The following is a 26,614-nucleotide window of genomic DNA, read 5'->3' on the forward strand; positions in this document are numbered from 1 at the left end:
ATTTCAGTCACTCTCAAAAGTGTACAAAGAGTCTTAGGGAAAAAAATCTATTTTTTTCTCTTTGCTAAATATCAAGTGTCTACCAAATGATTTTATCACACACAAGTTTCTTTGGACTGTTTTGCATATGATACTTGCAAATAGAAAACAGTGCCTTCCATACATCCATAAATCGCTGCCTCAGTTCCTTTGTTGTTGTTGGATATCCTTCTACTGGATTCAGATCAGGTGACTGGTGGCCAAAGCACAAAAGAATTAACCTTCTTCAAATTTGTAACTTTGTGTATGTTGGGTTATTTCTTGTTGAAACATTCTCTTAAGGTTTATTCCCTAAAGGAATAGTTGTGGATAGTAATATCCCTTTATGCGCTGTTTTGTCCATTATCCCATCAATGAAATATAGTTTTCAGAACAATCATCCAATGCCTTCATACTACCTTCATCACGCTTAGTTACTGGAACCTTGAATATGCAAACCTTTCTAACACTATGGAGCATTTTAATCACACCATTAAACTGTGTTTTAACATGTCACCCTTTTCAGGTTGTCTGGAGCAGAATTTAATTTTACTGCTTTACAGTATCATGATTTCCTACAGGCTATATTTTCATTGAAGCAGTCACCCCTTATTGCTTACCAGTTCTTCCATTCACATCAGTAATACGAAAAGGAGTACTTGTGGCACCTTAGAGACTAACTAATTTATCTGAGCATAAGCTTTCGTGAGCTACAGCTCACTTCATCGGATGCTTTGTGATGAAATGCATGCATCTGATGAAGTGAGCTGTAGCTCACGAAAACTTATGCTCAAATAAATTGGTTAGTCTCTAAGGTGCCACAAGTACTCTTTCTTTTTGTGAATAGAGACTAACACGGCTGCTACTCTGAAACCTATCAGTAATACTGTGTTCCTTAGCTCTTTTTTTTCGTAGTGTACCCTCCTTTCTTACTGGAAATATCAATATTGCTTTTTCCATTTTAGATTGGTAGCCTCTCTCTGGTTTAACAGTACACAACTCGTTTTGTTGCATTCTCCATAATCTATTTAGATAATAGGTCACCAGATTCTCATTTTCAGCCTAGTATTTAAATTTATCAAATAAATTACCTTGAAAACCAACAAGATAACTCATTCTACAAAAATAGAAGATATCTAAGAACTACTCTGAATGGATTATAGCACCAGAAACAGAAGGTCAAATATTCAAATCCTACAAATTCTCTTACAATCCAGGATTCCCTTTAAACAGCAATCAGGCATGGATGTTTCAAGTATGCTTTAAAGCTTGCCCTAGTGCAAAGTGCTTTACTTTTAGGAAGGAAAAGTCAAATACACAAAAAAATGGGAGATAACTGGCTAGGTTGTAGTATTATTGAAAAAGAAGTGGGAGTTCTAATGGATCACAAATTGAATATAAATCAACAGAGTGATGCAGCTGTGAAAAAGGCTAATATTGTTCCAGGGTGTATTAACAGGAGTGTCGTATGTAAGACATGGGAAGTAACTGTCCTGCTCTACTTCAGCACTGGTGAGGCCTCAGCTGGAGTATTGTATCCAATTTTGGGCATCACAATTTAGGAAGGATGTGGACAAATTCGAAAGAGTCTAGAGAAGAGCAACAAAAATGATTAAAGGTTTAGAAAACCTGACCTGTAGGAAAGGTTGAAAAAAATCGGTAAGTTTAATCTTGAGAAAAGACGACTAAGGGGGGACCTAATAACATTCTTCAAATATGTTAAGGGCTGTTATAAAGAAGATGGTGATTAATTGTTTCCATGTCCACTGAAGATAGGGCAAGAAGTAGTGGGATTGATCTGCAGCAAGGGAAATTGAGGTTAGATATTAGGAAAATCTTTCTAAATATAAGGGTATATTAGTTGTGGAACACGCTTCCAAGGGAGGTCATGGAATGTGTATCATTCAGGGTTTTTAAGGACAGTTTGTCCAAACACTTGTCAGGGATGGTCTAGGTCACTGGTTCTCAACTGTGGTCCACCACTTGTTCAGGGAAAGCCCTGGAGCGCCAGGCCAGTTTCTTTACCTGCCGCATTCGCAGGTTCGGCCGATCGCGGCTCCCACTGGCTGTGGTTCGCCGCTCCAGGAAAATGGGGACTGCGGGAAGGGCAGCCAGCACATCCCTCGGCCCGTGCCGCTTCCCGCAGCCCCCCCATTGGCCTGGAGCGGCGAACCGCAGCCAGTGGGAGCTGCGATCCGCTGAACCTGGGATGCTGCAGGGAAACAAACTGGCCCGGCATGCCAGGGGCTTTCCCTGAAAAAGAGGTGAACCACAGTTGAGAACCACTGGTCTAGGTTAACTTGCTCCTGTCTCAGAGCAGGGGGCTGAACTTGATGACCTCTTGAGGTCCCTTCCAGTGCTATATTTCTATGATTTTTAAAGTTTAACCCAGAGGGCACTTCAGGCAACTACAAAACTATTAAGGATGTTGGCCAGTATCTAAGGCCAACCCGAGTCACATCATTAAGGGTATTGGTGGCCAAAATACACGTAGATTGTAGGCTCTTTTTTTTGCAGAGTTCCTGTCTTTTTTTCTCACCTCTAGTCTTGTACACTTTTGATTGGGATGTAAGTAATAAATAAGACTTTTCTTGACTGAGTTAGGGAGAGAAACACAAAGCGTTTTTTTCTCCAGTTTTACCTCTGTAAGCCAAAAAATGAGAAATATAGCAGTGGGCAACCATTGTAAACTGAGCCATCCTGAGGTCAAAGAATACCCATTACTTTTCTATTCATTTGGATACAGAGGGAAATATTAGACACGAGAGAAGAATGTGTGTCCATACCATAAATACAGAATGTACTTTTGGGGAGGAGAACACCAAGCCATTTTCTGGAAAAACTGGGTGAGAAGGTAATACTGTTTGGAGGTGGTTGTTTTTTAGACAAATCAGTTTAAAATGCAAAATAGCACCGGCAGTCTTCATGAGTTTCTGTACAAACAGGTGGAGAATTAAAGCTTTTCCTTGGACTTTACTCCCATAGAGATGTTGCAGTCCTTAAAAATCAAACTTTTCTTTGTGCTCACTCAACTTCATGGCCACAAATAAGAGTTTAATAAGGTAGCCTAAGTCCTCCTGAGAAACTGCACGGGGAGGTTATAAAAATCCTCTTTTTCCAGTCCAAATATGTATTCGTTTACACTCTGAGAAAGGTTCAGAGAGGAGAGACAAGCCGAAGGCATTAGAACCACAACCTACACATGTGACTTCTACTGGGGGACCATGGCAAAAAGTACATTGGACGCCTACAGAAAAAATGGTCTATTGAGCAGGAGGTTCCCACTCTTTCAAAGGGTGATCTGAGGAGATGATATTTGGTAGAGTATGGCCTTCATCCTTCTGTAAGCAGCCAGATAGCACATTTAGAACAAATGGAGTAAAACATACAAGAGAGAGATGGAGTTTGAAATGCTTTACTAGTTCCAAGGTCTAGTTCTCATACTATTCACTGAATCTATATCTCCTTTCCAGCGATCTGCCGCTAGGTCTCATGGGCTACTCCGTATGCTGCAATCCTGGAACACTGCAATCCTGGTACTTTTGTAGGAGCTGCCATTGAGGGATCTGCTGAGAACTACTGCTGTGGGATTCTCTGAAATTATGGTGGGAGTGGGGGCTGCTCATATTGTGAACAGTGAAGTATGGAGCTAGTGATTGATAAGCCTTTTTTCATTGGTCTAAACTCATTTTGAGCTGAGAAGCAAAAATGTAGGCCTAAAAACAATTGATATTGCTGTACCAACTTCTTGCCACACTACCTGCTGTAACAAGACAGGAAGAAAACTGTGGGTTACAGGGTTCATTCACGTGGAAAGAGGCAGAACTGGAGGAGCAAAGAATCAATGTGATTGTGGTAACCACCCCCACGTGAAGACACAGGCAGGTCAAAGTCTTTTCCAGGAGACTAAGTTTGAAAATCCTGTACAGTAAAACCATGGTTAGAACTCTGTTGTGATTGAATCAGAAAACTACCGATGTTTGGCTGGCCAATGAGAATGAGGCTAAACAAAACTCCATGAAAACAATGTTCTTATAATCATTTTAATACAAGTTACTTTAAAATGGGTAATGCTTACATTTACAGTAATAGAAACTACTGAAGACTTAGCAATTCTGAAAATCAGGTCACTTATTTAGGTGCCTAAATATGGAAATAGGAACCTAACTTCAGGCACTTAAAAAAAAATATCTTGGCCCAGAATTGTAAAATAGTTCAAAGGATTTGTAGAAATATTACCTTTTATTTAAAATTAGAAAGGATCCCTAAATGTCTATCTAGTATACTCTCCATCTTAATTAAATTTCCTATTATGGCAACCAAGCTAATTGAAGCATTTTAGAGATTAGTTAACTGTCAGAAATTATGCAATTAGGCACTGCATTAGGAAAATCTGCCATCAGTGCAAACCTTGTCTGAAGGCTAACACAAAAAGCATCAATAAAATAGCCAGACACATAATTAAAGCTCTGTCACTAATTTTCACAGACTGGAAGGAATCCTTAGAACTAATTGGTTTGCACAGTGGTCTTAAAGAAAGACTACATTTCAAATAAAATTACAACACTCTGATTGTGGTTGGCAGGACTTCTGGGATTCTCTGGTTTATAGTGCAGAATCTCCCTATACTCATGAACCACTGGTTCTAAGTTTAAATTCAAAACCCAATCCCATAATTACCACTTGTCTAAACACAAAACATTATCTTGAATGTATATCCTGTCCATTTCAACAAGTATGAGCAGTGACTTGCCATGCAATCATTATATAAAGTCTTTATATAATTCTTGAAGTCAAATATTTCATTTGGAATAAATCATTTTAAAAATTCTATAAATCAGATCAGTAATTTTAAAAATCTCTTCTCAAAACAATGACACTTCAATAGAGTCCCTTCCAAATTATTAGTGAAGAGGTTTAGACAATCTTTAAATATTGTGGGAAGGGGATAATGGCAAAAAAGGTAATAAAACCTTGATTATTTATAAGAAAAGTAAATTAGGGTAAACATGTAAGTTTACTTCTGTAACCGCAGTCATTGTTTCAGAGAATGAAATGATATGAAAACAATGAGTTATAGGTATGTTGCTACTAAATATCTGTCTTCTGCTTACTGAGAGAAGTCTAGAAAAATATGAAATCATGTCCATTCCATTAGGTACTTATTAGAAATAATTACTGTTTCTTATTATAATGCAATAAAGTCAGTTGATTAAATTGCGTGCGCACACAAACACACACACACACACACACACATAATGTCTTGATTTTTTGTCGGCTTAATTTGGCCCAGTGCTCAAGAGAATAATCTCTTCCTCAGTAAACAGCATAAACATCTTTATTAAGCGGCCTACAAAAGAGGTTACTCTAACTTACTAATTGAAGCAGTGTTCCAGCTAAAGTCTTTTGCCATCCTCCAGTTAAGAAATCATGAACACAACATGTTTTGATTGTAGTTATAGGAAAGTGCACAGATTGCTTTCCTGTAACCCTGTATCTCCTAAAGATGCAAGTCTTAAACAGATTGTCTGTCACTTGGAGGCCATATCTGTCAATAAATTAATTTATTAGTTAGGGCTGTGGTTGAAACTATGTACAACCATTAAGCCAGCACTTAAAAATGCAATAGTCATGGTCCACAACTTTGAAATGATCTCTCTCTGACTGAGCCAGTAGAGAGGTTGCACTGAGGTTTATCACCTAGTAGTGAATCCCAACCTAATCCACTTTTGAGCTTGTCAAGCAGTTGCATATTAAATACACTTAACAGAATACCACTTCTCGATGACTGAACTGTATGTGAAGGAACAGCAGACCGTCACAAACAACTAAGATTAGAAATGAAATCCAATCCTCATCCACAACCAGCTGCCCTACATGGTGTGCTACAGGGTCCTCGCTGGGCTGAAAATCTTTGCCTGGCATTTGCTCATACATACACTATTTCTTTCCAGATTGCCTTTTTTGAGGAAAAACAACTATCTAGAGGAGTTTATAGAATCATAGAAATGTAAGGTTGTAAGGGATCTCAAGAGACCATCTAGTCCAGCACCCTAGAGCCAAGTATACCTAGAATGGTGTAGTATTGTGGATAGAGTAATCTTTTACTTAAAGATCCATCCCTTTCACCCCTTCTCATAAGTTGTTCAAAAACTCATGACTAACCTATCCTTTGACCTCTCTGGGTATATCTACACTGCAATAAAAGACCCACAGGCATGGCCACAGCTGGCCTGGATTATCTGACTCAGGCTTGCAGGGCTCAGGCTAAAGTGCTACAAAATTGCAGCAGGGTGAAAAGGTCTCAGAGTACATCTACACTGTGATAAAAAAAAATGTAGCACCAAATCTCAGAGCCTGGGATCAGCTGACTTGGACTAGCAGGGCTCCGATTGCGGGTCTAAAAATTGCAGTGCAGACATTTGGGCTTGGGCTGGAGCCCATGCTCTGAGACTCAGAAGGGAGGATCTTACAGGATGGGGTCCAGCCCAATCCTGAACATCTAACATTTAAATTTTATAGCCCTACATCCTGAACCTCGCAAGCCTGAGTCAGCTGACCTGGACCCTGAGACTTGGTACCATGGTTTTTTTTATCATAGTATAAACATACCCCGAGGTCTTGCTGCAAAACCAAGAGATACCAGAATTGTCATACTTGATATTTCTCAGAAAGAAAGCAAAACAGAAAAATCCTAAAACCCAATCAAACCTATTAGGTCTCTTTCTACATCAAGAAGAAAAAGGACACAATCCACTTAAAAAAAAAAATCTTTGCAAGCTACATAACTGCTTTAGGTAACTGATCTCGTATCCTCTGGTAATGTACACAAGCTCCTTCCCTTAAAAACTGACCCATTACATAAACACATTAACCTCCTTGAGATAGTGGCAATTAAGCACTGTCCCAGTTAATAGAAGCTCCTTGAACATCCAAAAGAAATGACCTCCTTCCCCCACACAGCTTGCAGATCTCCAACCCCAGTTGATGGTGTGTGTCTATTACACAAAATCTTGTAAGGACTGCAAGGACACAGCCATACTCCCTTCCCAGCACAGCCAGTATAACATGTACAATCATCTGTAGCAGTAGAGTGTTCACATCTTCCCCATAAGGGCTTGGGGTCATCTAGTTCTGCCTACACTAGGGTGTTACTAACCTCCGATATAAATGAGGACCTCCTATTTCTCTCCCTTATGCTGCTCCAAATCTACACTACTCCTGATAGGGGAACATATCTGACTTTCCCCACCTACTATTCTGGTTTAATTTTATTCATCAAAACTACTGCATGTCTGGAACTTCTGAGGAAACCTCAATACTCTGATTTCACAAACTCTCCCAAATTCTGCACTAACTTGTAATACAGTAGAATCTCAGAGTTATGAACACCAGAATTACAAGTCAACCACACCTCATTTGGAACCGAAAGTGTGTAATCAGGCAGGAGCAGACAACAAAAAGCAAATACATTACAGTACTGTGTTAAATGTAAACTACTAAAAAAATAAAGGGAAAGTTTTCAAAAAAGATTTGATAAGATAAGGAAACTTTCTATGCTTGTTTCATTTAAATTAATGGTTACAAGCAGTATTTTTCTTCTGCACAGTAAAGTTTCAAAGCTCTATTAAGTCAACGTTCAGTTGTAAACTTTTGAAGGAACGCCCACATTTGTTCAGAGTTATGAACAACCTCTATTGCTGAGGTGTTCATATGTGTGAGGTTCTACTGTATTTGAGGGGAGTAGGATAAATTTAGCCATCTAAATCTACTGGATATTTTCTCAAACATTCTTAGAAGAAATGAATTAATGGAATTTTGAAGGGATATCCAGTATAGAAACTTCACTTGCGGTTCCCCCGATTAAGAGTTAAATTGAGTTTTGCACTTGAAACAGGGGTTCAACCACTTTGCTACATATGAAGAATACAGAGTATCCGCCACAGAATAATAGCACTTACTCTCCAAATATAGAACAAATTTTCATATTATATATATATAATAAATAATATAATAAATTTTCTTATATATATATATATATATATAAAAATATAAAAAATAATAAAGAAATATAATATAAATAAACCACTTGTTTATTCTAAAACCACTGGTTAATTATATATATAAAATTAACAAGTGGTTTTATGTGTTAAAATTAATTTTAAAAAATGTGTTCTTTAAAACATTTAGCATCCTGTGTCAAAACATTTTTGATCCAAATCTTAATGAAAAAATGCAGATTCATCAACTTTCCTCTACATTTAAAACACTGAAATCTTGCACATTTGATTTTTTCCCTCTTTTTCTTCAAAACTAAATACTTCCCCTTCAGCCAGGGCTGACAAATAATGTTTTCCTACAAAGAATTCCTTGAAAAAGTGCCCTCTTTCAAAATGGCTGCCACCTCCTCCTGTTTTCTGTAAGAGTGAGGTTAAGGCAGCCTTCACTTAATATGTCCCCTTTTCAAAATGGCAACTGCCTCCCATTGTTCCCAACAGCAGTTAAACCCAGCTGCACTGGCTAAAGGGCCACCATCTTTCTTGGCGGTTGCTTGGCTTCTCTTTTATTGGGAACGTTGGCAAGCAGAGGCCATTTTGAAAGAGTGCAAAGTTGTTAAAGGACAGCCTTTAGAGTTAATCTCTTTCAGAACAAGATGTGAGAGCAGCCATTCTGGAAGAGGGCAATTCTTAGTGGAGTTCTCTTTATAGAAAAGACCACCACACCTACTGCCAAGAGGAAGGTGGAAACTAGTATAATATGTATGTATGTGCCTGTGAATGCGCATGCAGGGGAACATGGAAGTAGAGTTGGGGAAGACCAGCCTGTGTACTCTGGTTGTTTGCACCATTGCAGAGTGCATGTCTTCAAATAATTAAACATATTATATGGTAATATTTCTTGGTTTCCTGTTAATTTTCATATATGAATTTTTTAATAACTTTTTAAATCTCAGGAAACTTCCAGACAACAGCCACATGAAAGAAGAGTTAATTACATAGTAGCTGTTCTTTGAGTTGCACTGTCCACATAGATTCCATTTCTGATGTGCACAGATCCCATGTATGTGCGATCAGTTACTTTTAGTCAGTCAATGACAGGTTTCAGAGTAACAGCTGTAGCTCACGAAAGCTTATGCTCAAATAAATTGGTTAGTCTCTAAGGTGCCACAAGTACTCCTTTTCTTTTAGTCAGTGGTTTCTGTTGGGGTCAGACCCGCACCCTAGTGCCCCTCCACCCAAGGGCATAAAGGGTGAAATAAGCCCAACTGTCCCTCAGTTCCTTTGCTAATACAGATTCCAAATGGTATAGAACACTATATATGGGGAAAGAGGGTGAGTCAAGGAAACCATGTGGATAACACATCTTGAAGAACCACAGTTTTTGCAAGGTAAGTAAACCTTTTTTCTTCTGTGAGTGATTATCCAAGTGTATTTCACTTCTAGTGACTAGCAACCAGTGACTTCATCATAGTCAGAAGGTGGGTGTTACAAGTTTTGTTTAAACAAGACTTGCAGGATAGCTCTACCAAACCAGGCATCAGATCTTGAGGCCTCAACTAAGGAATAGTTCTGGGTCAAACTGTGGACTGCTCTACCCATAACATTTCAAAAGAAGCTGGTTAGACTGCCTGAGCCCTGGTGGAATGGGCTCTAACCTGCATAGGTGGATCTTGTCTAGATATTTACGATCTAATAGAGTGGATAATGCATGTTTTGAAACTATCTGCAAATGTCACAGTCTGGGGGAGCTACTGAAGAGACCTGTCCTGTTCAGGTAGTATGAAAGAGTCCTGACCATGTCAAGGAGCGCAGTTTGATTTCCTCCAGGTCTGAATGGGCTTAGGGAATAAAACTGGAAGGTGAATCAGCTGCTTTAAATTAAAATCAGACACATTATTAGATAAGAACTTGGGGTAAGGCCTGAGAGTCACCCGGCCATTAGGCAACACCATATAAAGTGAACCAGCCAGGAGGACCTAAATTTCCCCTATTCTACAAATTGAGCTGATGTTATGGCTACTAAAAAGGCAGTCTTCATAGACAGGTGGTAAAAAGAATAGGTAGGTCAGGCTCAAATGGGGATCTTATTAAGCCACATAACACTGTGTTGAGGTCACAGGACTAAGGGAAACATGTATGAAACCTCTGAGGAATCTAGCAACGGTAAAATGGAAAAATATATTATGACCCTGAATTGGAGTATGATAAGTTATTGCTGGTAAATGTACTCTTATGGAGCTAATACATGAAACATTCAGGACTATGGCTACTAGATACTCCGGAACAGCAGAAAAAAACCCAATGGTTTCCATGGAAGACAGATGACATTGTGCTGTACAAATGGAAAAATCTCAATTTAGTTACATAAATTAGTCAAGTGGAAGTTTTTCCACTATTAACCTAGATGTTCTGGACTTTTGGAAGAACAGCTTCTTTTGGTGGCAGTTAACCAGCCAGAATCCAGGTGGTCAGATGTGTAAGAATATAAACACTCTTCCTCAACCAGGTGGACATAACGTGTCAGGCATCCTAATATTTTACTGAAATCCAGTCATTATTTGAATAGGAGAGCTCATCAGTGCAATGGTTGTGTTAGTAAGCTATACCAAGGCAGAAAAACCTTTGGTGGAAGACATACAGAGTGTAGAGATGACTCTGGTTCTGTGGTCACCTTGAGATCATTCAGTACCAAGAAAGTCTTTGGTACCAAGAAAGTCAGTGACAGAAACATCTGCACTGTGGAGGTGATGTTGGAGTCCTAGTCACTGAGGCTATTGGTAATGAGTACAATGGCACAGACATTAGTACTGAGGAGCTGGTAGTGGAAAAAGTGCAAACCATGGCAGCAGCCAGTGCTGCAAGTACTCTGAGAGTTGCTGGTGCTGAGGTGTCAGAGGGAACTGATATGGGTTATGAACCATCCTTTCCCTGAAGGGCACGAGTTGATCTAGAAACTTGATGGGTTTTATGTCTCATTTTAAGGTGATGTTTGTCTGTGTTCACCCTGGGAGTGATGCTCCCTCCTACCCCTTTCTGACAACAGGTAGGTGGAGGAGTTCTTGACCATTCTGAACTCAGTAATAGGGAATTTCATTCTCTGAAAAATAAGCTTAGAAGCTCAGAGGAGACCTGGGGCCCACTACAGCACTTGTTTAAAGAAACCTGAGGGGATTTAGCAGGAATTTTAGCCTGAGACTCTGAAGAGGCCCTCATCCAACACTCCAAAAAGAAAAGCTTGAGACTGGCCCCCCTGGCTTTGTGTCCTCTTGGAAAAGGAGTGGGCAAATGTACATTTATCAGGGATATGTCCCTGGCTAAGAAAGACAAGGCACTTAGAGTGCTCATCACTGAGTGGTATAGCAGCCTTACAAGAAAGATAAGTTTTCAATTCCAAGGATTTAGTCTCAGCCATACTGGTTAGATACTTGGTACCAGGGTTAACCCCAATTTAATTTAAAAATCCTAATTTAAGAGAATGTGTGTGTGTGTGGGGGGGGGGGGTTTCGTCTTTTACCAAAGTGATCAAGCTACAACAACTATTAACTAACTTCACTAACTAACTAAAATGATAATAAAAAAGTAGCCTAACAACTAATTGCACCGTGTTCAGAGTAAGCAGACACTGCAGGAGCTACATCTCACTGCCACGGGTAATAAGAAGGAACCAAGGGATGACTGAGCCTGCCCTGTTTTATTATGCCCTATGGTGGGGCATCTAGGCCCCAGACATAATCCCAGGAGACATCGCTGGTCAAAAGAACCTAATCTCACACATGGGGCATATATGCACCCAGAAGCTGAAGCCACATGGACAATCACTTGAACATAATGGAGTTAAGGTTAAGTATATAGCAGTAAATAAAGGGTAAAACATTACAGGGATGTTGTAATTATCTCAAAAAGAAACATTTGCAATTCAAAGTCGGGTGCAAAATGCACAGTTAAGAAACACCAACCTTTACTTCTATCTGCACTAGCACCAAGAGGGAAAAAAAGTGATGCATCTTCAATTTAACCTAATATAGGACTACAAACACTAAAATGTACTAATCATAATTGCAACTGTATTGCACGGTGTCACTATATGACAGAGTTAAGGCTGTTTGAGTGCCTTAACTGTGCATTTCTATTCCTTAATACGTTTTCATTTCTTTTAAGTTTATCCTTAATGTTGAAGTTCCTGGGTTTGTAAATTGTGGTTTTGGCATAATGGAACAGTTCTCTAATGTTTTCACCCTGGAGCTACAGATACGTAATCAACTGTAACTTCATCATAGCACAGTTTATGTCTGGGAATATATTGTAATGTTAAAAATGAAACAGCAGGCTCTATTGTATAAAATATGGTTTTAAATATGGTTTTCCATTCTAGTTCAAACGTTTTCTATTGTAAGACAAATGATATAGTACTGGAGAACCTTCCATTTAAAAGTTACTGTGCGTCTTATTCATTTTCTTTGTTATTGTTTTCTAAGAATTCTCTTTTAAAAGCTAGCTGTACCTCAGTATATTGACAACCCTACCAATTATTACCATACTACATGCAGCTACAGCTTTAGGCAATAGGTATATATTAATTAACAAACACCAATTTATTTTCTAACATATATTGCCATCAGCAATGAAGAGTATGCCTTGGGAATAGTTTGTGAGAACAGATTTAATGAGGAACATTTAAAAGACATCACAAAATACATTCATTGCTCACCCTGTGGCAATCAATCTTCAGTTAGGTATTATCAGGTATGGCAACAGGACATACTTTGTCATATGTGCTAACTATATGAATCTATTAAGAATCCTTTTGGTCGATCACTCAATTGATCCTAAACCAGTGCCTACATTCAACTCTCTTTCTTTACACAGGCCTAAGAAAATTACAGGAAACTACAGGTACATATTTAAGATTATGTGATATAAAGGAGGGGGTGTTTTTGGTGGGGGGGCGGAGGAAAACGGAGGCAAGGGAGATATAGACTGAAGATCTAATTCATCAGATACACTGTCTCTAGCAAAGGAAGACCATATGAGACTCCCATTACAGGGAGGTCACTTGTGAGATATAAAACACACATCCTCAGCCTTCGTAGCAACAGACCTTTAGACCTGAACTCAGATATCACCCAGCTGAGCAGCGTGGAACAGCAGAGCAGCACACAGCAGGAGCTTGTCTGGGATTGGTGAGTATCCGAGTGTGTGTTTGCTGAATGAGTATCTGAGTGTGTGTTTGCTGGAAGGGCAGTTTGAAAGCCTGAGCGAGTGCCTGATTGGGTGGTAGCCTGCAGGGGGCGGGTATTGGGGGAGTCTGTTTGTTTGTTTCAGGGAAGCCTGGCTGTTTAAAAATAGCCAGAGCTCCCTGAACCAGCTGAGCGGCGGCGGACCAACTGAGCAGCGGGGAACAGCAGCACAGCACACAGCAGGAGTTTGCCTGGGAGTTCGCCTGGGGTGAGCCCAGTGAGGCTTACATCTTGCCAGCTTCTCTGAGAAAGCTCATAGTAGGAAGGTGATATGAAGGGGGGTGCTATTGTGACCTGCACTGGATGTGCCATGTTTGTCTTTCTTCCACAGGACAGAAGCGACTTTGTCTGTACAAAGTGCAAGCTAGTATCCATATTGGAAGAGAAGACTGAAGGTCTGGAGCAACAGATATCGACCCTGCGTTGCATACGAGAATCTGAGGATTTCCTGGACAAAAGTCAGGATATGTTTCTATGGGCACAAAACTCTAAAGATTTAGAGCAGGTTGCACAGCGGAGCCAAGAAGCCAGTGAAGAAGCTTGGCAACATGTGACCTCCAGAAGAAGGGGGAATGTCCGGGTACCAGCAATGCAGACACAGGTAAGTAACCGTTTTCATGTTCTCTCCACAGGTACCATTGCGGAGAGTGGACCAGATGATACGTCTCGGGGGAGAAAGCAGAAGGAGACTCCGCTGGTTGGAAGGCATGAGATGCGACGTCCTGAGGTTGGGGATTCCACGACCACCACTCCCAAGAGAAGGAAGCGGGTGGTGGTGGTCGGGGACTCTCTCCTCAGGGGGACTGAGTCATCTATCCGGCGCCCTGACCGGGAAAACCGAGAAGTCTGCTGCTTGCCAGGGCCTAAGATTCGCGATGTGACGGAGAGACTGCCGAGACTCATCAAGCCCTCGGATCGCTACCCCTTCCTGCTTCTCCACGTGGGCACCAATGATACTGCCAAGAATGACCTTGAGCAGATCACTGCTGACTACGTGGCTCTGGGAAGAAGGATAAAGGAGTTTGAGGCGCAAGGCTGTTCTTGTCCATCCTCCCTGTGGAAGGAAAAGGCCGGGGTAGGGACCATCGAATCGTGGAAGTCAACGAATGGCTACGCAGGTGGTGTCAGAGAGAAGGCTTTGGATTCTTTGACCATGGGATGGTGTTCCATGAAGGAGGAGTGCTGGGCAGAGACGGGCTCCACCTAACGAAGAAAGGGAAGAGCATCTTTGCGAGCAGGCTGGCTAACCTAGTGAGGAGGGCTTTAAACTAGGTTCACCGGGGGAAGGAGAACAAAGCCCTGAGGTAAGTGGGCAAGCAGGATACCGGGAGGAAGCACAGGCAGGAACGTCTGTGAGGGGAGGGCTCCTACCTCATACTGAGAATGAGGGGCGATCAGCAGGTTCTCTCAAGTGCCTATATACAAATGCACAAAGCCTTGGAAACAAGCAGGGAGAACTGGAGGTCCTGGTGAAGGCAAGGAATTATGACGTGATTGGAATAATAGAGACTTGGTGGGATAAGTCACATGACTGGAGTACTGTCATGGATGGTTATAAACTGTTCAGGAAGGACAGGCAGGGCAGAAAAGGTGGGGGAGTAGCACTGTATGTAAGGGAGCAGTATGATTGCTCAGAGCTCTGGTATGAAACTGCAGAAAAACCTGAGTGTCTATGGATTAAGTTTAGAAGTGTGAGCAACAAGAGTGATGTAGTGGTGGGAGTCTGCTCACTGGACCAGGTGGATGAGGATTTCTTCTGGCAACTCGCAGAAGCTACTAGATCGCATGCCCTGGTTCGCATGGGTGACTTTAATCATCCCGATATCTGCTGGGAGAGCACTACAGCGGTGCACAGACAATCCAGGAAGTTTTTGGAAAATGTAGGGGACAATCTCCTGGTGCAAGTGCTGGAGGAGCCAACTAGGGGGAGAGCTTTTCTTGACCTGCTGCTCACAAAATGGGAAGAATTAGTAGGGGAAGCAAAAGTGGATGGGAATCTGGGAGGCAGTGACCATGAGTTGGTCGAGTTCAGGATCCTGACACAGGGAAGAAAGGTAAGCAGCAGAATACGGACCCTGGACTTCAGGAAAGCAGACTTCGACTCCCTCAGGGAACTGATGGGTAGGATCCCCTGGGGGAATAACATGAGGGGGAAAGGAGTCCAGGATTGCTGGCTGTATTTCAAAGAATCCCTATTGAGGTTACAGGGACAAACCATCTCGATGTGTCGAAAGAATAGTAAACATGGCAGGCGACCAGCTTGGCTTAACAATGAAATCCTTGCGGATCTTAAACATAAAAAAAGAAGCTTACAAGATGTGGAAGATTGGACAAATGACCAGGGAAGAGTATAAAAATGTTGCTCGGGCATGTAGGAATGAAATCAGGAGGGCCAAATCGCACCTGGAGCTGCAGCTAGCAAGAGATGTTAAGAGTAACAAGAAGGGTTTCTTCAGGTATGTTGGCAACAAGAAGAAAGCCAAGGAAAGTGTGGGCCCCTTCCAGAATGAGGGAGGCAACCTAGTGACAGAGGATGTGGAAAAAGCTAATGTACTCAGTGCTTTTTTTACCTCTGTCTTCACGAACAAGGTCAGCTCCCAGATTGCTGCGCTGGGCAACACAGCATGGGGAGTAGGTGGCCAGCCTTCTGTGGAGAAAGAAGTGGTTAGGGACTATTTAGAAAAGCTGGATGTGCACAAGTCCATGGGGCCGGATGCGTTGCATCCGAGAGTGCTAAAGGAGCTGGCGGCTGTGATTGCAGAGCCATTGGCCATTATCTTTGAAAACTCATGGCGATCAGGGGAAGACCCGGACAACTGGAAAAAGGCTAATGTAGTGCCCATCGTTAAAAAAGGGAAGGAGGAGGATCCGGGGAACTACAGGCCAGTCAGCCTCACCTCAGTCCCTAGAAAAAATCATGGAGCAGGTCCTCAAGGAATCAATCCTGAAGCACTTACACGAGAGGAAAGTGATCAGGAACAGCCAGCATGGATTCACCAAGGGAAGGTCATGCCTGACTTATCTAATCGCATTCTATGATGAGATTACTGGTTCTGTGGAAGAAGGGAAAGCAGTGGATGTATCGTTTCTTGACTTTAGCAAAGCTTTTGACACCGTCTCCCACAGTATTCTTGTCAGCAAGTTAAAGTAGTATGGGCTGGATGAATGCACTATAAGGTGGGTAGAAAGTTGGCTAGATTGTCGGGCTCAACGGGTAGTGATCAATGGCTCCATGTCTAGATGGCAGCCGGTATCAAGTGGAGTGCCCCAAGGGTCGGTCCTGGGGCCGGTTTTGTTGAATATCTTCATAAATGATCTGGAGGATGGTCTGGATTGCACTCTCAGCAAATTCGCAGATGATACTGAACTAGGACGAGTGGTAGATACGGTGGCAGGTTGGGAGAGGATACAGAGGGACCTAGACAAATTGGAAGATTGGGCCAAAAGAAATCTGATGAGGTTCAATAAGGATAAGTGCAGGACCCTGCACTTAGGACGGAAGAATCCAATGCACCGCTACAGACTAGGGACAGAATGGCTAGGCAGCAGTTCTGCGGAAAAGGACCTAAGGGTGACAGTGGACGAGAAGCTGGATATGAGTCAACAGTGTGCCCTTGTTGCCAAGAAGGCCAATGGCATTTTGGGACGTATAAGTAGGGGCATTGCCAGCAGATTGAGGGACGTGATCATTCCCCTCTATTCGACATTGGTGAGGCCTCATCTGGAGTACTGTGTCCAGTTTTGGGCCCCACACTACAAGGAGGATGTGGAAAAATTGGAGAGAGTCCAGCGAAGGGCAACAAAAATGATTAGGGGTCTGGAACACATGACTTATGAGGAGAGGCTGAGGGAACTGGGATTGTTTAGTCTGCAGAAGAGAAGAATGAGGGGGGATTTGATAACTGCTTTCCACTACCTGAGAGGTGGTTCCAAAGAGGATGGTTCTAGACTATTCTCAGTGGTAGAAGAGGACAGGACAAGGAGTAATGGTCTCAAGTTGCAGTGGGGGAGGTTTAGGTTGGATATTAGGAAAAACTTTTTCACTATGAGGGTGGTGAAACACTGGAATGAGTTACCTAGGGAGGTGGTAGAATCTCATTCCTTAGAAGTTTTTAAGGTCAGGCTTGACAAAGTCCTGGCTGGGATGATTTAATTGGGGATTGGTCCTGCTTCGAGCAGGGGGTTGGACTAGATGACCTCTTGAGGTCCCTTCCAACCCTGATATTCTATGATTCTATGATTCTCATATAAGGTTTTTATATTATATTTTCAACATATGGAAGTTTTTCAACTGCTTAGACATAACACAATGTGATTCCTATAAATAAGGAAAAAGTAGAATATGGCTGACTGCATGGTTTTTAAACCACTTTCATTGGAACCTATAATTTAACATTCTTCTTAAAGCTTATTCAAGTAGAACTTCATTAATTCATATTTACAACTAGACAACTGACCCATTACATAGTTTTGAGTGTTGTAAGTTAGTAAGAACAAGAAAAAAGCAGGGTAATTCATTAAAAGAAGTATTTTATTCATTTGTCAACTGCAGGTTAGATTTATCTATATCTTAAGGTACGATAGCGAAGTGTAATAGAGTATTTTGTAAAGACACTAAAATTTAAGAATGTGGTATCCAGTACACTGTTAAATCTTTGTAAAAATGCTGAGACCACCAAATCTGGTGCAGATTTCAGGTGTGGGGTTCAGCAAAGTGCAGAATAAAGACTTTCTACTGAATTCTAAAATGATAGTCACAATCTTCTGTTACAAGAGTAATGAAGATTATGCTTGGTGGTGGCCAACAGCTCCATGAAAGGTTTCACTTACATATTCTCCATATGTCTCCTGTGCTGGAGGTGGTGGCAGAGGCCGGTAGCCTGCAGGTGGAGGTACTCCTCTTGCTCGGGGGGCTAGAAGTCCACGACCACGACTGACTGGACCTCTACTGGGAGGTACTCCCCTGGGAGCTGGTGCCCCTCTTGGTACACCTGCTGGTGGGGGTGGCACTCCTCCACGGCCCCTGTGAACAAGATGATAATTCTATTAAATACAATATTCGCACTCCTGGTTTTCCCTCTGCAAGGTTTCTCCCAGTAACTTCTCAATTTGGCTCCAGTTATCACTGCTACAGCTAGCTAAGAATGTTTAAGGGTTCTTTACAAAAGAGGCGATTTAGAGTTTGGCATTTGTATTTCACATTTTGATTCAGTTATGCTTAGTATGACAGTAATACCAAAGGCACAAGTTGCACTTAGGTGATTTTTCACTAATGTCTTGTGAAAGTTTCTGCTCATAGTGTATGTAGAAGCCTCCTAGTGAAATTATAGTAATCAGTCAGGCAGAAATAAAGGATTATTATTGGTTATATCATGTCCCTTAGATCCATGCACAGAGAAATCAAACCCATCTCCCTTCAGACCCTGTAAAGATGTCTCTGTATGGTTCATGGAACATGGTGAAAGGAGAGACTGGGTGGGAACAGCAGTTGATTTTCTTCCCTTTCTGGCCCTATGGAAACTACATTAAAATATATAGCATAGCTGTACATTTGTGCTGTGGTGAGAGCTACAGAAACACATTGAATTTGCAAAATACAGCCACTTATCAGTGTTTCAAGCAGAGAACATATAAATGCCCTACTTCAAGAGCTTTATAAGATTCATATATAAAATTCCAGGTGGAGTTCAAGGTACTGGCTTTAACCTAAAAAGCCTTTGGGGTACGAGGAGTGGTTACATTAGAGAATACACTTACCCACGTGTGTGGTTTATGATAGCGGTAAGCTGTGTGCTGGTGTGTGAAGGAGTACAGTTATGTACTGCTTGGTGGCTTACCTTTTCATTTCCTTGCTTTTATGATTTAGTGTCTGGCATGTTTTTAATTGTTCAAGTGTAGTGAATGAGGGTGGGGAGAAGTTACTCAGAGCTTTGTCACAGAAGTGTAGCCGCTGACACAGAAGCTGCACTTCTGTGGCAAATAAAACCTTCTCCATTGTAGGATAAAATCCAACAGAAAAGCATAGTTGCTGAAGGTAAAGATGTTATGATTGTGCTGGATAAAACAATCGATAGGTGTGAAATATAGATAGTAAGTCAATTCTTCAGAAGTACTTACCCTACACACAAGTTTTAGTCAACCCCCTTTTCTTGTTCTACAGAATTTATATCTGAGGATATGATGCGGGAGGGGGGGAGGTGAGGAAAAACCTATATAAAAATCTATGTCTTTTAAATGTAAAAAAAAAAAAAAAAAAAAGATAGTGGTTAGCTACCAAACTACTACCTTCTTTGCTTAGCTTGTGTATTAAAATTGATGATGGATGACCTTTGAAATGCTAGCAGAAAGACCTAGACAAACAGCTTATTTAAAATGTGCACTTGGTATTCTGATTCACTTATCTACTGCCAACATCTTATAATACATCTAGAGTAACCAACAGAACAATACACTGCATTCTCCACCAAAAGTAGAAAAGTAATTCATCCCAAAAGAAGTAGAGGAGCAAGAGTGACCCTTGCAATTACAACCTATTAGAGAGAATAGATTCTAGACAAGTCTGACTTGGGCAGAAATGTTTCGACTCATCTGATATGATATAAAATAATGAGGGTCAGACTTGTCTTGTGGATAACATATTGATGATCTGGGATCTATACACACTTCCTGTGTAACCCTGATTAAACCACAGAACCAATCTGCATCTTACTTTTCTTATCTGTACAACTGTTTTAATATTGTCTTACATCACAGCTGAATATATTAATGTATAAAAAATTGTGGCACTGGCTGAGAAACTTAGAAGTGCAAAGTTTGATCATAATCAGAGTAGATACATATGCAATTACTCATAATAATTAATCAAAATAGCAAAGGGCAAAATATTTTGAACAGTACAATGAACAGTATGATTAACTGGTGTGGTCTGCTGAGTACTTACTGGTCACAAGCTGCTAGCTGAAGCTCTTACTTTATAGCTGCTTCTACAGGGTTTGCAGAAGCAGCTTTAAAGGAGAAACAGTAAACCTAGCACCTTCCACTAAGGGATGCAAAGAAAGGGAGAAGAGCTTCATGTCACCGGAAGGGTCAGTGCCAGGAGATATCAGCAGATATAGACCAAGAGCCAGCTGCAGTGCCAGACCCAGAAATTTCCTTAATGACGTACTTCAGCAGAGAGAAGTAGTCAGGGGTGCAAGAGACCAGGCAGATACATGCAGGGAAGTGGAGGTGGAGGATGGGGAGGGGAAAAAACAAAATAAAAGAGGATTCTTTCACGAGAAAGTAAACTATCTAAAAAGTTTATTAATTGACCAAATTCTACAGCTGTTACAGAGCTGGCATGAGATCATGAATTCCCTCCCTTGGGCTTGCCTTCCTTTCCCCTCCAGACCGACTCTCCCTGGTCACAGACACAGAAATTTCTCCCCTGCTCTTCTCTAAACCTCTCCACTTACACCAATGATCTTATCCCATCTGCCTCACATGCACGCTCATCCCTCCCATCACTTTTCTCCTTAACCTCTCACTTTGTTCTTGTTCTTTCCCTTCACAATACAAGCACGCTTTAATCTCTCAAAGTTTAAAAACCCCATCCTTGAACCTACTTGCCTCTCCAGTTTACCACTCTAGCTCCCTTTCATGTCTAAGTTCATTGAACATGCTGTCTACAATCACTATCTGGAGTTCCTCTCCTCCAGTTCAATCCTAGACCCTCTTCAATCTTGCTTTTGCCCCTTGCATTCAACCGAAACAGCTCTCAGCAAAGTTTCTAATGACCTTTTCCTAGCCAGAAAAGACTCAGGTCAAGGAAGATAAGGATGGAATACTGTCAGCCACATTCCATGCAGCTGACCATGTTCTTGAAATTTTGTCCTTCCTTGGGTTCTGTGACTCTGGACTCTCGTGGTTCTGCTTCTATCTCTCTAATCTCTCCTTCATAGAATCATAGAAATGTGACCTAGAGAAGTCATCAAGTTCAACCCCCTGCACTGTGGCAGGAACAAGTGAGCCTAGACCATCCCTTTCAGGTGTTCGTTCAACTTGTTTTTAAAAGCTTAAAATGATAGGGACGCCACAACTTTCCTTGGAAGCCTATTCCAGAGCTTAACTACTCTTATAGTTAGAAAATGTTTCCCAATCCCTAACCTAAATCTCCCTTGCTGCAGATCAAGCCCATTACTTCTTGTCCTACCTTCAGTGGACATGGAAACAATTGATCACTATCGTCTTTATAACAGACCGTAAAACATATTGGAAGACTTAACAGGTTGCTCCTCGGACTCCTTAAGACTAAACATGTCCAGTTTTTTCAACCTTTCCTTACAAGTCAGTAAACCTTTTCTAAACCTTTTATCATTTTTGTTGCTCTTCTCTAGACTCTTAGCCAATGTGTCCACATCCTTTCTAAATTGTGGTGCCCCAAAAAGGACACAGTACTCCAGCTGAGGCCTCACCAGTGCTGAGCAGAGTGGGACAATTACATCCTGCTGCTTACATACAACACTCCTGTTAATACACCCCCCAGAATCATACTAGCCCTTTCTGACAGCTGCATCACATTGATGATTCATTCAGTTTGTGGTCACTCTAAACTCCAGACCTTTGTCAGCAGTACTACCTAGCCAGTTATTCCCCATTTTGTAGGTGTGCATTTGATTTTTCCTTCCTAAGTGAAGCACTCTGGGCTTGTATTTATTGAATTTCATCTTGTTGGATTCAGACCGACTCTCCAATTTGTCAAGGTCATTTTGAATTTCAAACCAGTCCTCCAAAGTGCTTGCAACCCCTCTCAGCTTGGTGTCATCCGCAAATTTTATAAGCATTCTCTCTACTCCACGATCCAAGTAATTAATGAAAATATTAAATAGTATGGACCCAGGACCGACCCCTGTGGGACCCCACTAGATATGTCCTCCCAATTTGACAGCGAACAATTGATAATTCCTCTTTGAGTACTGTCTTTCAACCACTTCTGCACCCACCTTACAATAATTTCATCGAGACCACATTTCCCTAGTTTGCTTATTAGAATGTCATGCAGTGCTGTGCAAAAGCCTTACTAAAATCAAGGTATATCACATCTATTGCATCCACCCTATCCACTAGGTCAGTAATCCTACCAAAGGAAATTAAGGTGATGTGGCATGATTTGTTCTTGACAAATCTATGATGATTCCTTATAACCTTTTATTATCCTTCAGGTGCTTACAAACAGATTGTTTAATAATTTGCTCCAGTATCTTTCCAGATATTGAAGTTAGGCTGACTGGCCTATAATTCCCCAGATCTTCCTTGTTCCTCTTTTTAAAGATACAGTAGAACCTCAGAGTTACGGACACCTCGGGATTGGAGGTTGTCCGTAACTCTGAAATGTTGTAATTCTGAAAAAAAAAGTGCAGTTCCGGCTCCAGATACAGCAGCTGAGCACCCTACTCAGCCCCAGCATGAGTTTGCAAGCTTATCCCCCTCCGGGCAGGGTGTGCGTGTGAATTTGCGTTTTTCCCCTCCTGGAGGGGGTAAAAGCTCCAGCTGCCTTGGGCTGGCAGCCCCAGCTTCTTGCTGTAAGTGGCTATCCTGTGGGTGGGGGTGGGAACAGGAAGCCCAGATGTGCCTACCTTTAAGATGCAATACAGGCATAGTACAGCACTTGCTTTTTTTTTTTTTTTTTATCTCTGCTGCTGCCTATTTGGTTACTTCTGGTTTCACATGGTATCCGGTTGACTGGTCAGTCCATAACTCTGGTGTTCGTATCTCTGAGGTTCTATGTTTACCCTTCTCCAGTCTTCTGTCCTCCAGGAGTTCTCAAAGATAATTGATAACAAGATTAAGAAAGTAGCTGAAACAAATACCCTTGGATGAATTTCATCAGGCTCTGTTGACTTGAATACATCTAACTTATCTAAATATTATTTATTCATCAATATTCTCTCCCTATTTTTGCTTGCATTCCTTTCCCCTATTAATTAATTGTGTTGAGTATCTCATCATCAACTTTTTTTTAGTGAAGACAGAAGCAAAATAGGCATTACAAACCTCAGCTTTCTTGATGTCAACAGTTATTAGCTCTCCTTCCCAGCTAAGTAGAGGACCTACACTTTCCTTTGTCTTTCTCTTCCTCCTAATGTATTTAAAGAACCTCTTCTTATTGCCTTTTATGGCCCTTGCCAAGGGAATCTGCATCTCTCCTGCGATTCTGTGCAGAAGATCCTGGAATTGGCGGTAGTCATCAAGCGATGCTGAAGCCACTTTCGCATCACGTGCGGACAATGGGAATCTCTCCTGCTCCAGCAGTACTGTGTGAACCGGATTGAGCAGCTCTTCTTGTGCCATCGGTTCCAAGTGTCTACTCAAAGGCACCCAAGATGGTGAAATAGACAATATTTCTCTGATGGAATGGACAGGTTCTGAGAGTAGGTATTGGGGCCAGGATCCCCAATAGGGCCAGCATGACAGAATCTGGAGGGTGTTGTGGGCCCCACGGTGCAGGAAATGAGTGACTCCATGGTGTCTAGAGAGGAGGATGGTGGGGTCCATAGTGGTGGTACCACTGGTGCTGGACTTGGACTCCATAGTGGGAGGTGCACTCCTCGCTGCTTCAGGCTGATGTATGGGGGTCTGAATGAGGTCTCATGGCAACTTCCATGAGGTGCTTCCAGAGGTGGCTGAGAGCCCGGCCTTCTTGGATATGGCTGAGGAAGGCCTGGAAGATACTGCACTTGGATGAAATATGGACTTCTCCCAAACAGTAGAGGCAGTGTTGATGTTTGCTGCTGACCAACAAGGAACATGGGCAGGAGATGCAGATTTTAAAGCCTGGGGTCTTTGGCATTGTCCAGTACCCACATATGGGTAGAGGGGTGTGTGTGTGGGGGGGTATTTACTTGGAAACAAATCCCGCAAAGTAGCCCCAATTCTACTCCTAAATCTAGTAAACAACCAAAACAACTATAAAAATATAAAAACAGTAAAATACTCTAAACTATGTACAACTATATTGTTAATAAGTGCATCATACACAAAAGGACACTAATAGTTCTGACCTGGACCATGAGGCAGTGAGAAGAAACTGGAGACATGGTCAGTCTGTCCCACCCTTTTTCACCTTGGATGAAACCATGAAGTGAACCAAGTGCGTATGCATGGATCAACAGTCACTACTACTTTCAAAATCTCCAGTTCTGGGCACATGTGTAAACCCTCAGTGGAATACAATAAGGACCATCATGTGAAAAAGAGCATGTTCTTATATAAAACCATATACGCTGGATACAGGATTGTCATTTAACACTCATCACGCTGCATCATATGTGAAAGTGTGACAAACAGAAAGAAACTAGCATCTTCATTATTATGTTAATTGAAAAGAAACCTCTTCTGGGAACCATTTTTGTGGGAACCTTATTCTTTACATATTATTGTTTCTTGACTATATTTCCTATTTTGTTTTACTAGATTTGAAGGGTAATGAAAAATGGGGAAAAGTATTAGTCCCTGGGGGACTAACTTGAAGGGGAAAGGAGTCCAGGAGAGCTGGCTGTATTTCAAGGAATCCCTGTTGAGGTTACAGGGACAAACCATCCCAATGAGTCGAAAGAATAGTAAATATGGCAGGCGACCAGCTTGGCTTAACGGTGAAATCCTAGCGGATCTTAAACATAAAGAAGCTTACAAGAAGTGGAAGGTTGGACATATGACCAGGGAAGAGTATAAAAAATATTGTTCGGGCATGTAGGAATGAAATCAGGAGGGCCAAATCGCACCTGGAGCTGCTACTAGCGAGAGATGTCAAGAGTAACAAGAAGGATTTTTTCAGGTATGTTGGCAACAAGAAGAAAGCCAAGGAAAGTGTGGGCCCCTTAATGAATGAGGGAGGCAACCTAGTGACAGAGGATGTGGAAAAAGCTAATGTACTCAATGCTTTTTTTGCCTCTGTTTTCACTAACAAGGTCAGCTCCCAGACTGCTGCGCTGGGCATCACAAAATGGGGAAGAAATGGCCAGCCCTCTGTGGAGATAGAGGTGGTTAGGGACTATTTAGAAAAGCTGGACGTGCACAAGTCCATGGGGCCGGACGAGTTGCATCCGAGAGTGCTGAAGGAATTGGCGGCTGCGATTGCAGAGCCATTGGCCATTATCTTTGAAAACTCGTGGCGAACCGGGGAAGTCCCGGATGACTGGAAAAAGGCTAATGTAGTGCCAATCTTTAAAAAAAGGGAAGGAGGAGGATCCTGGGAACTACAGGCCAGTCAGCCTCACCTCAGTCCCCGGAAAAATCATGGAGCAGATCCTCAAAGAATCAATCTTGAAGTACTTGCATGAGAGGAAAGTGATCAGGAACAGCCAGCATGGATTCACCAAGGGAAGGTCATGCCTGACTAATCTAATCGCCTTTTATGATGAGATTACTGGTTCTGTGGATGAAGGGAAAGCAGTGGATGTATTGTTTCTTGACTTTAGCAAAGCTTTTGACACGGTCTCCCACACTATTCTTGTCAGCAAGTTAAGGAAGTATGGGCTGGATGAATGCACTATAAGGTGGGTAGAAAGCTGGCTAGATTGTCGGGCTCAACGGGTAGTGATCAATGGCTTCATGTCTAGTTGGCAGCCGGTATCAAGTGGAGTGCCCCAAGGGTCGGTCCTGGGGCCGGTTTTGTTGAATATCTTCATAAATGATCTGGAGGATGGTGTGGATTGCACTCTCAGCAAATTTGCGGACGATACTAAACTGGGAGGAGTGGTAGATACGCTGGAGGGGAGGGATAGGATACAGAAGGACCTAGACAAATTGGAGGATTGGGCCAAAAGAAATCTGATGAGGTTCAATAAGGATAAGTGCAGGGTCCTGCACTTAGGACGGAAGAATCCAATGCACCGCTACAGACTAGGGGCCGAATGGCTAGGCAGCAGTTCTGCGGAAAAGGACCTAGGGGTGACAGTGGACGAGAAGCTGGATATGAGTCAGCAGTGTGCCCTTGTTGCCAAGAAGGCCAATGGCATTTTGGGATGTATAAGTAGGGGCATAGCGACCAGATCGAGGGACGTGATCGTCCCCCTCTATTCGACATTGGTGAGGCCTCATCTGGAGTACTGTGTCCAGTTTTGGGCCCCACACTACAAGAAGGATGTGGATAAATTGGAGAGAGTCCAGCGAAGGGCAACAAAAATGATTAGGGGTCTAGAACACATGACTTATGAGGAGAGGCTGAGGGAACTGGGATTGTTTAGCCTGCAGAAGAGAAGAATGAGGGGGGATTTGATAGCTGCTTTCAACTACCTGAAAGGGGGTTCCAAAGAGGATGGCTCTAGACTGTTCTCAATGGTAGCAGATGACAGAACGAGGAGTAATGGTCTCAAGTTGCAG

The 26,614-nt window shown here is 42.0% G+C and overlaps 1 protein-coding gene across 1 annotated transcript in view; it reads right to left on the reverse strand.

Annotated features, from left to right (window-relative positions):
• KHDRBS3 (KH RNA binding domain containing, signal transduction associated 3) overlaps window positions 1–26,614 on the reverse strand; it is a 198,816-nt gene that overhangs the window by 45,694 nt on the left and 126,508 nt on the right. Inside the window, exon 6 of the mRNA XM_077808828.1 lies at window positions 18,086–18,278. Within this exon, the coding sequence (XP_077664954.1) occupies window positions 18,086–18,278 (193 nt within the window). The remainder of the gene's footprint in view (window positions 1–18,085; window positions 18,279–26,614) is intronic.

This window comes from Eretmochelys imbricata, chromosome 2, assembly GCF_965152235.1.
Source record: "Eretmochelys imbricata isolate rEreImb1 chromosome 2, rEreImb1.hap1, whole genome shotgun sequence".
NCBI lineage: Eukaryota > Metazoa > Chordata > Testudines > Cheloniidae > Eretmochelys > Eretmochelys imbricata.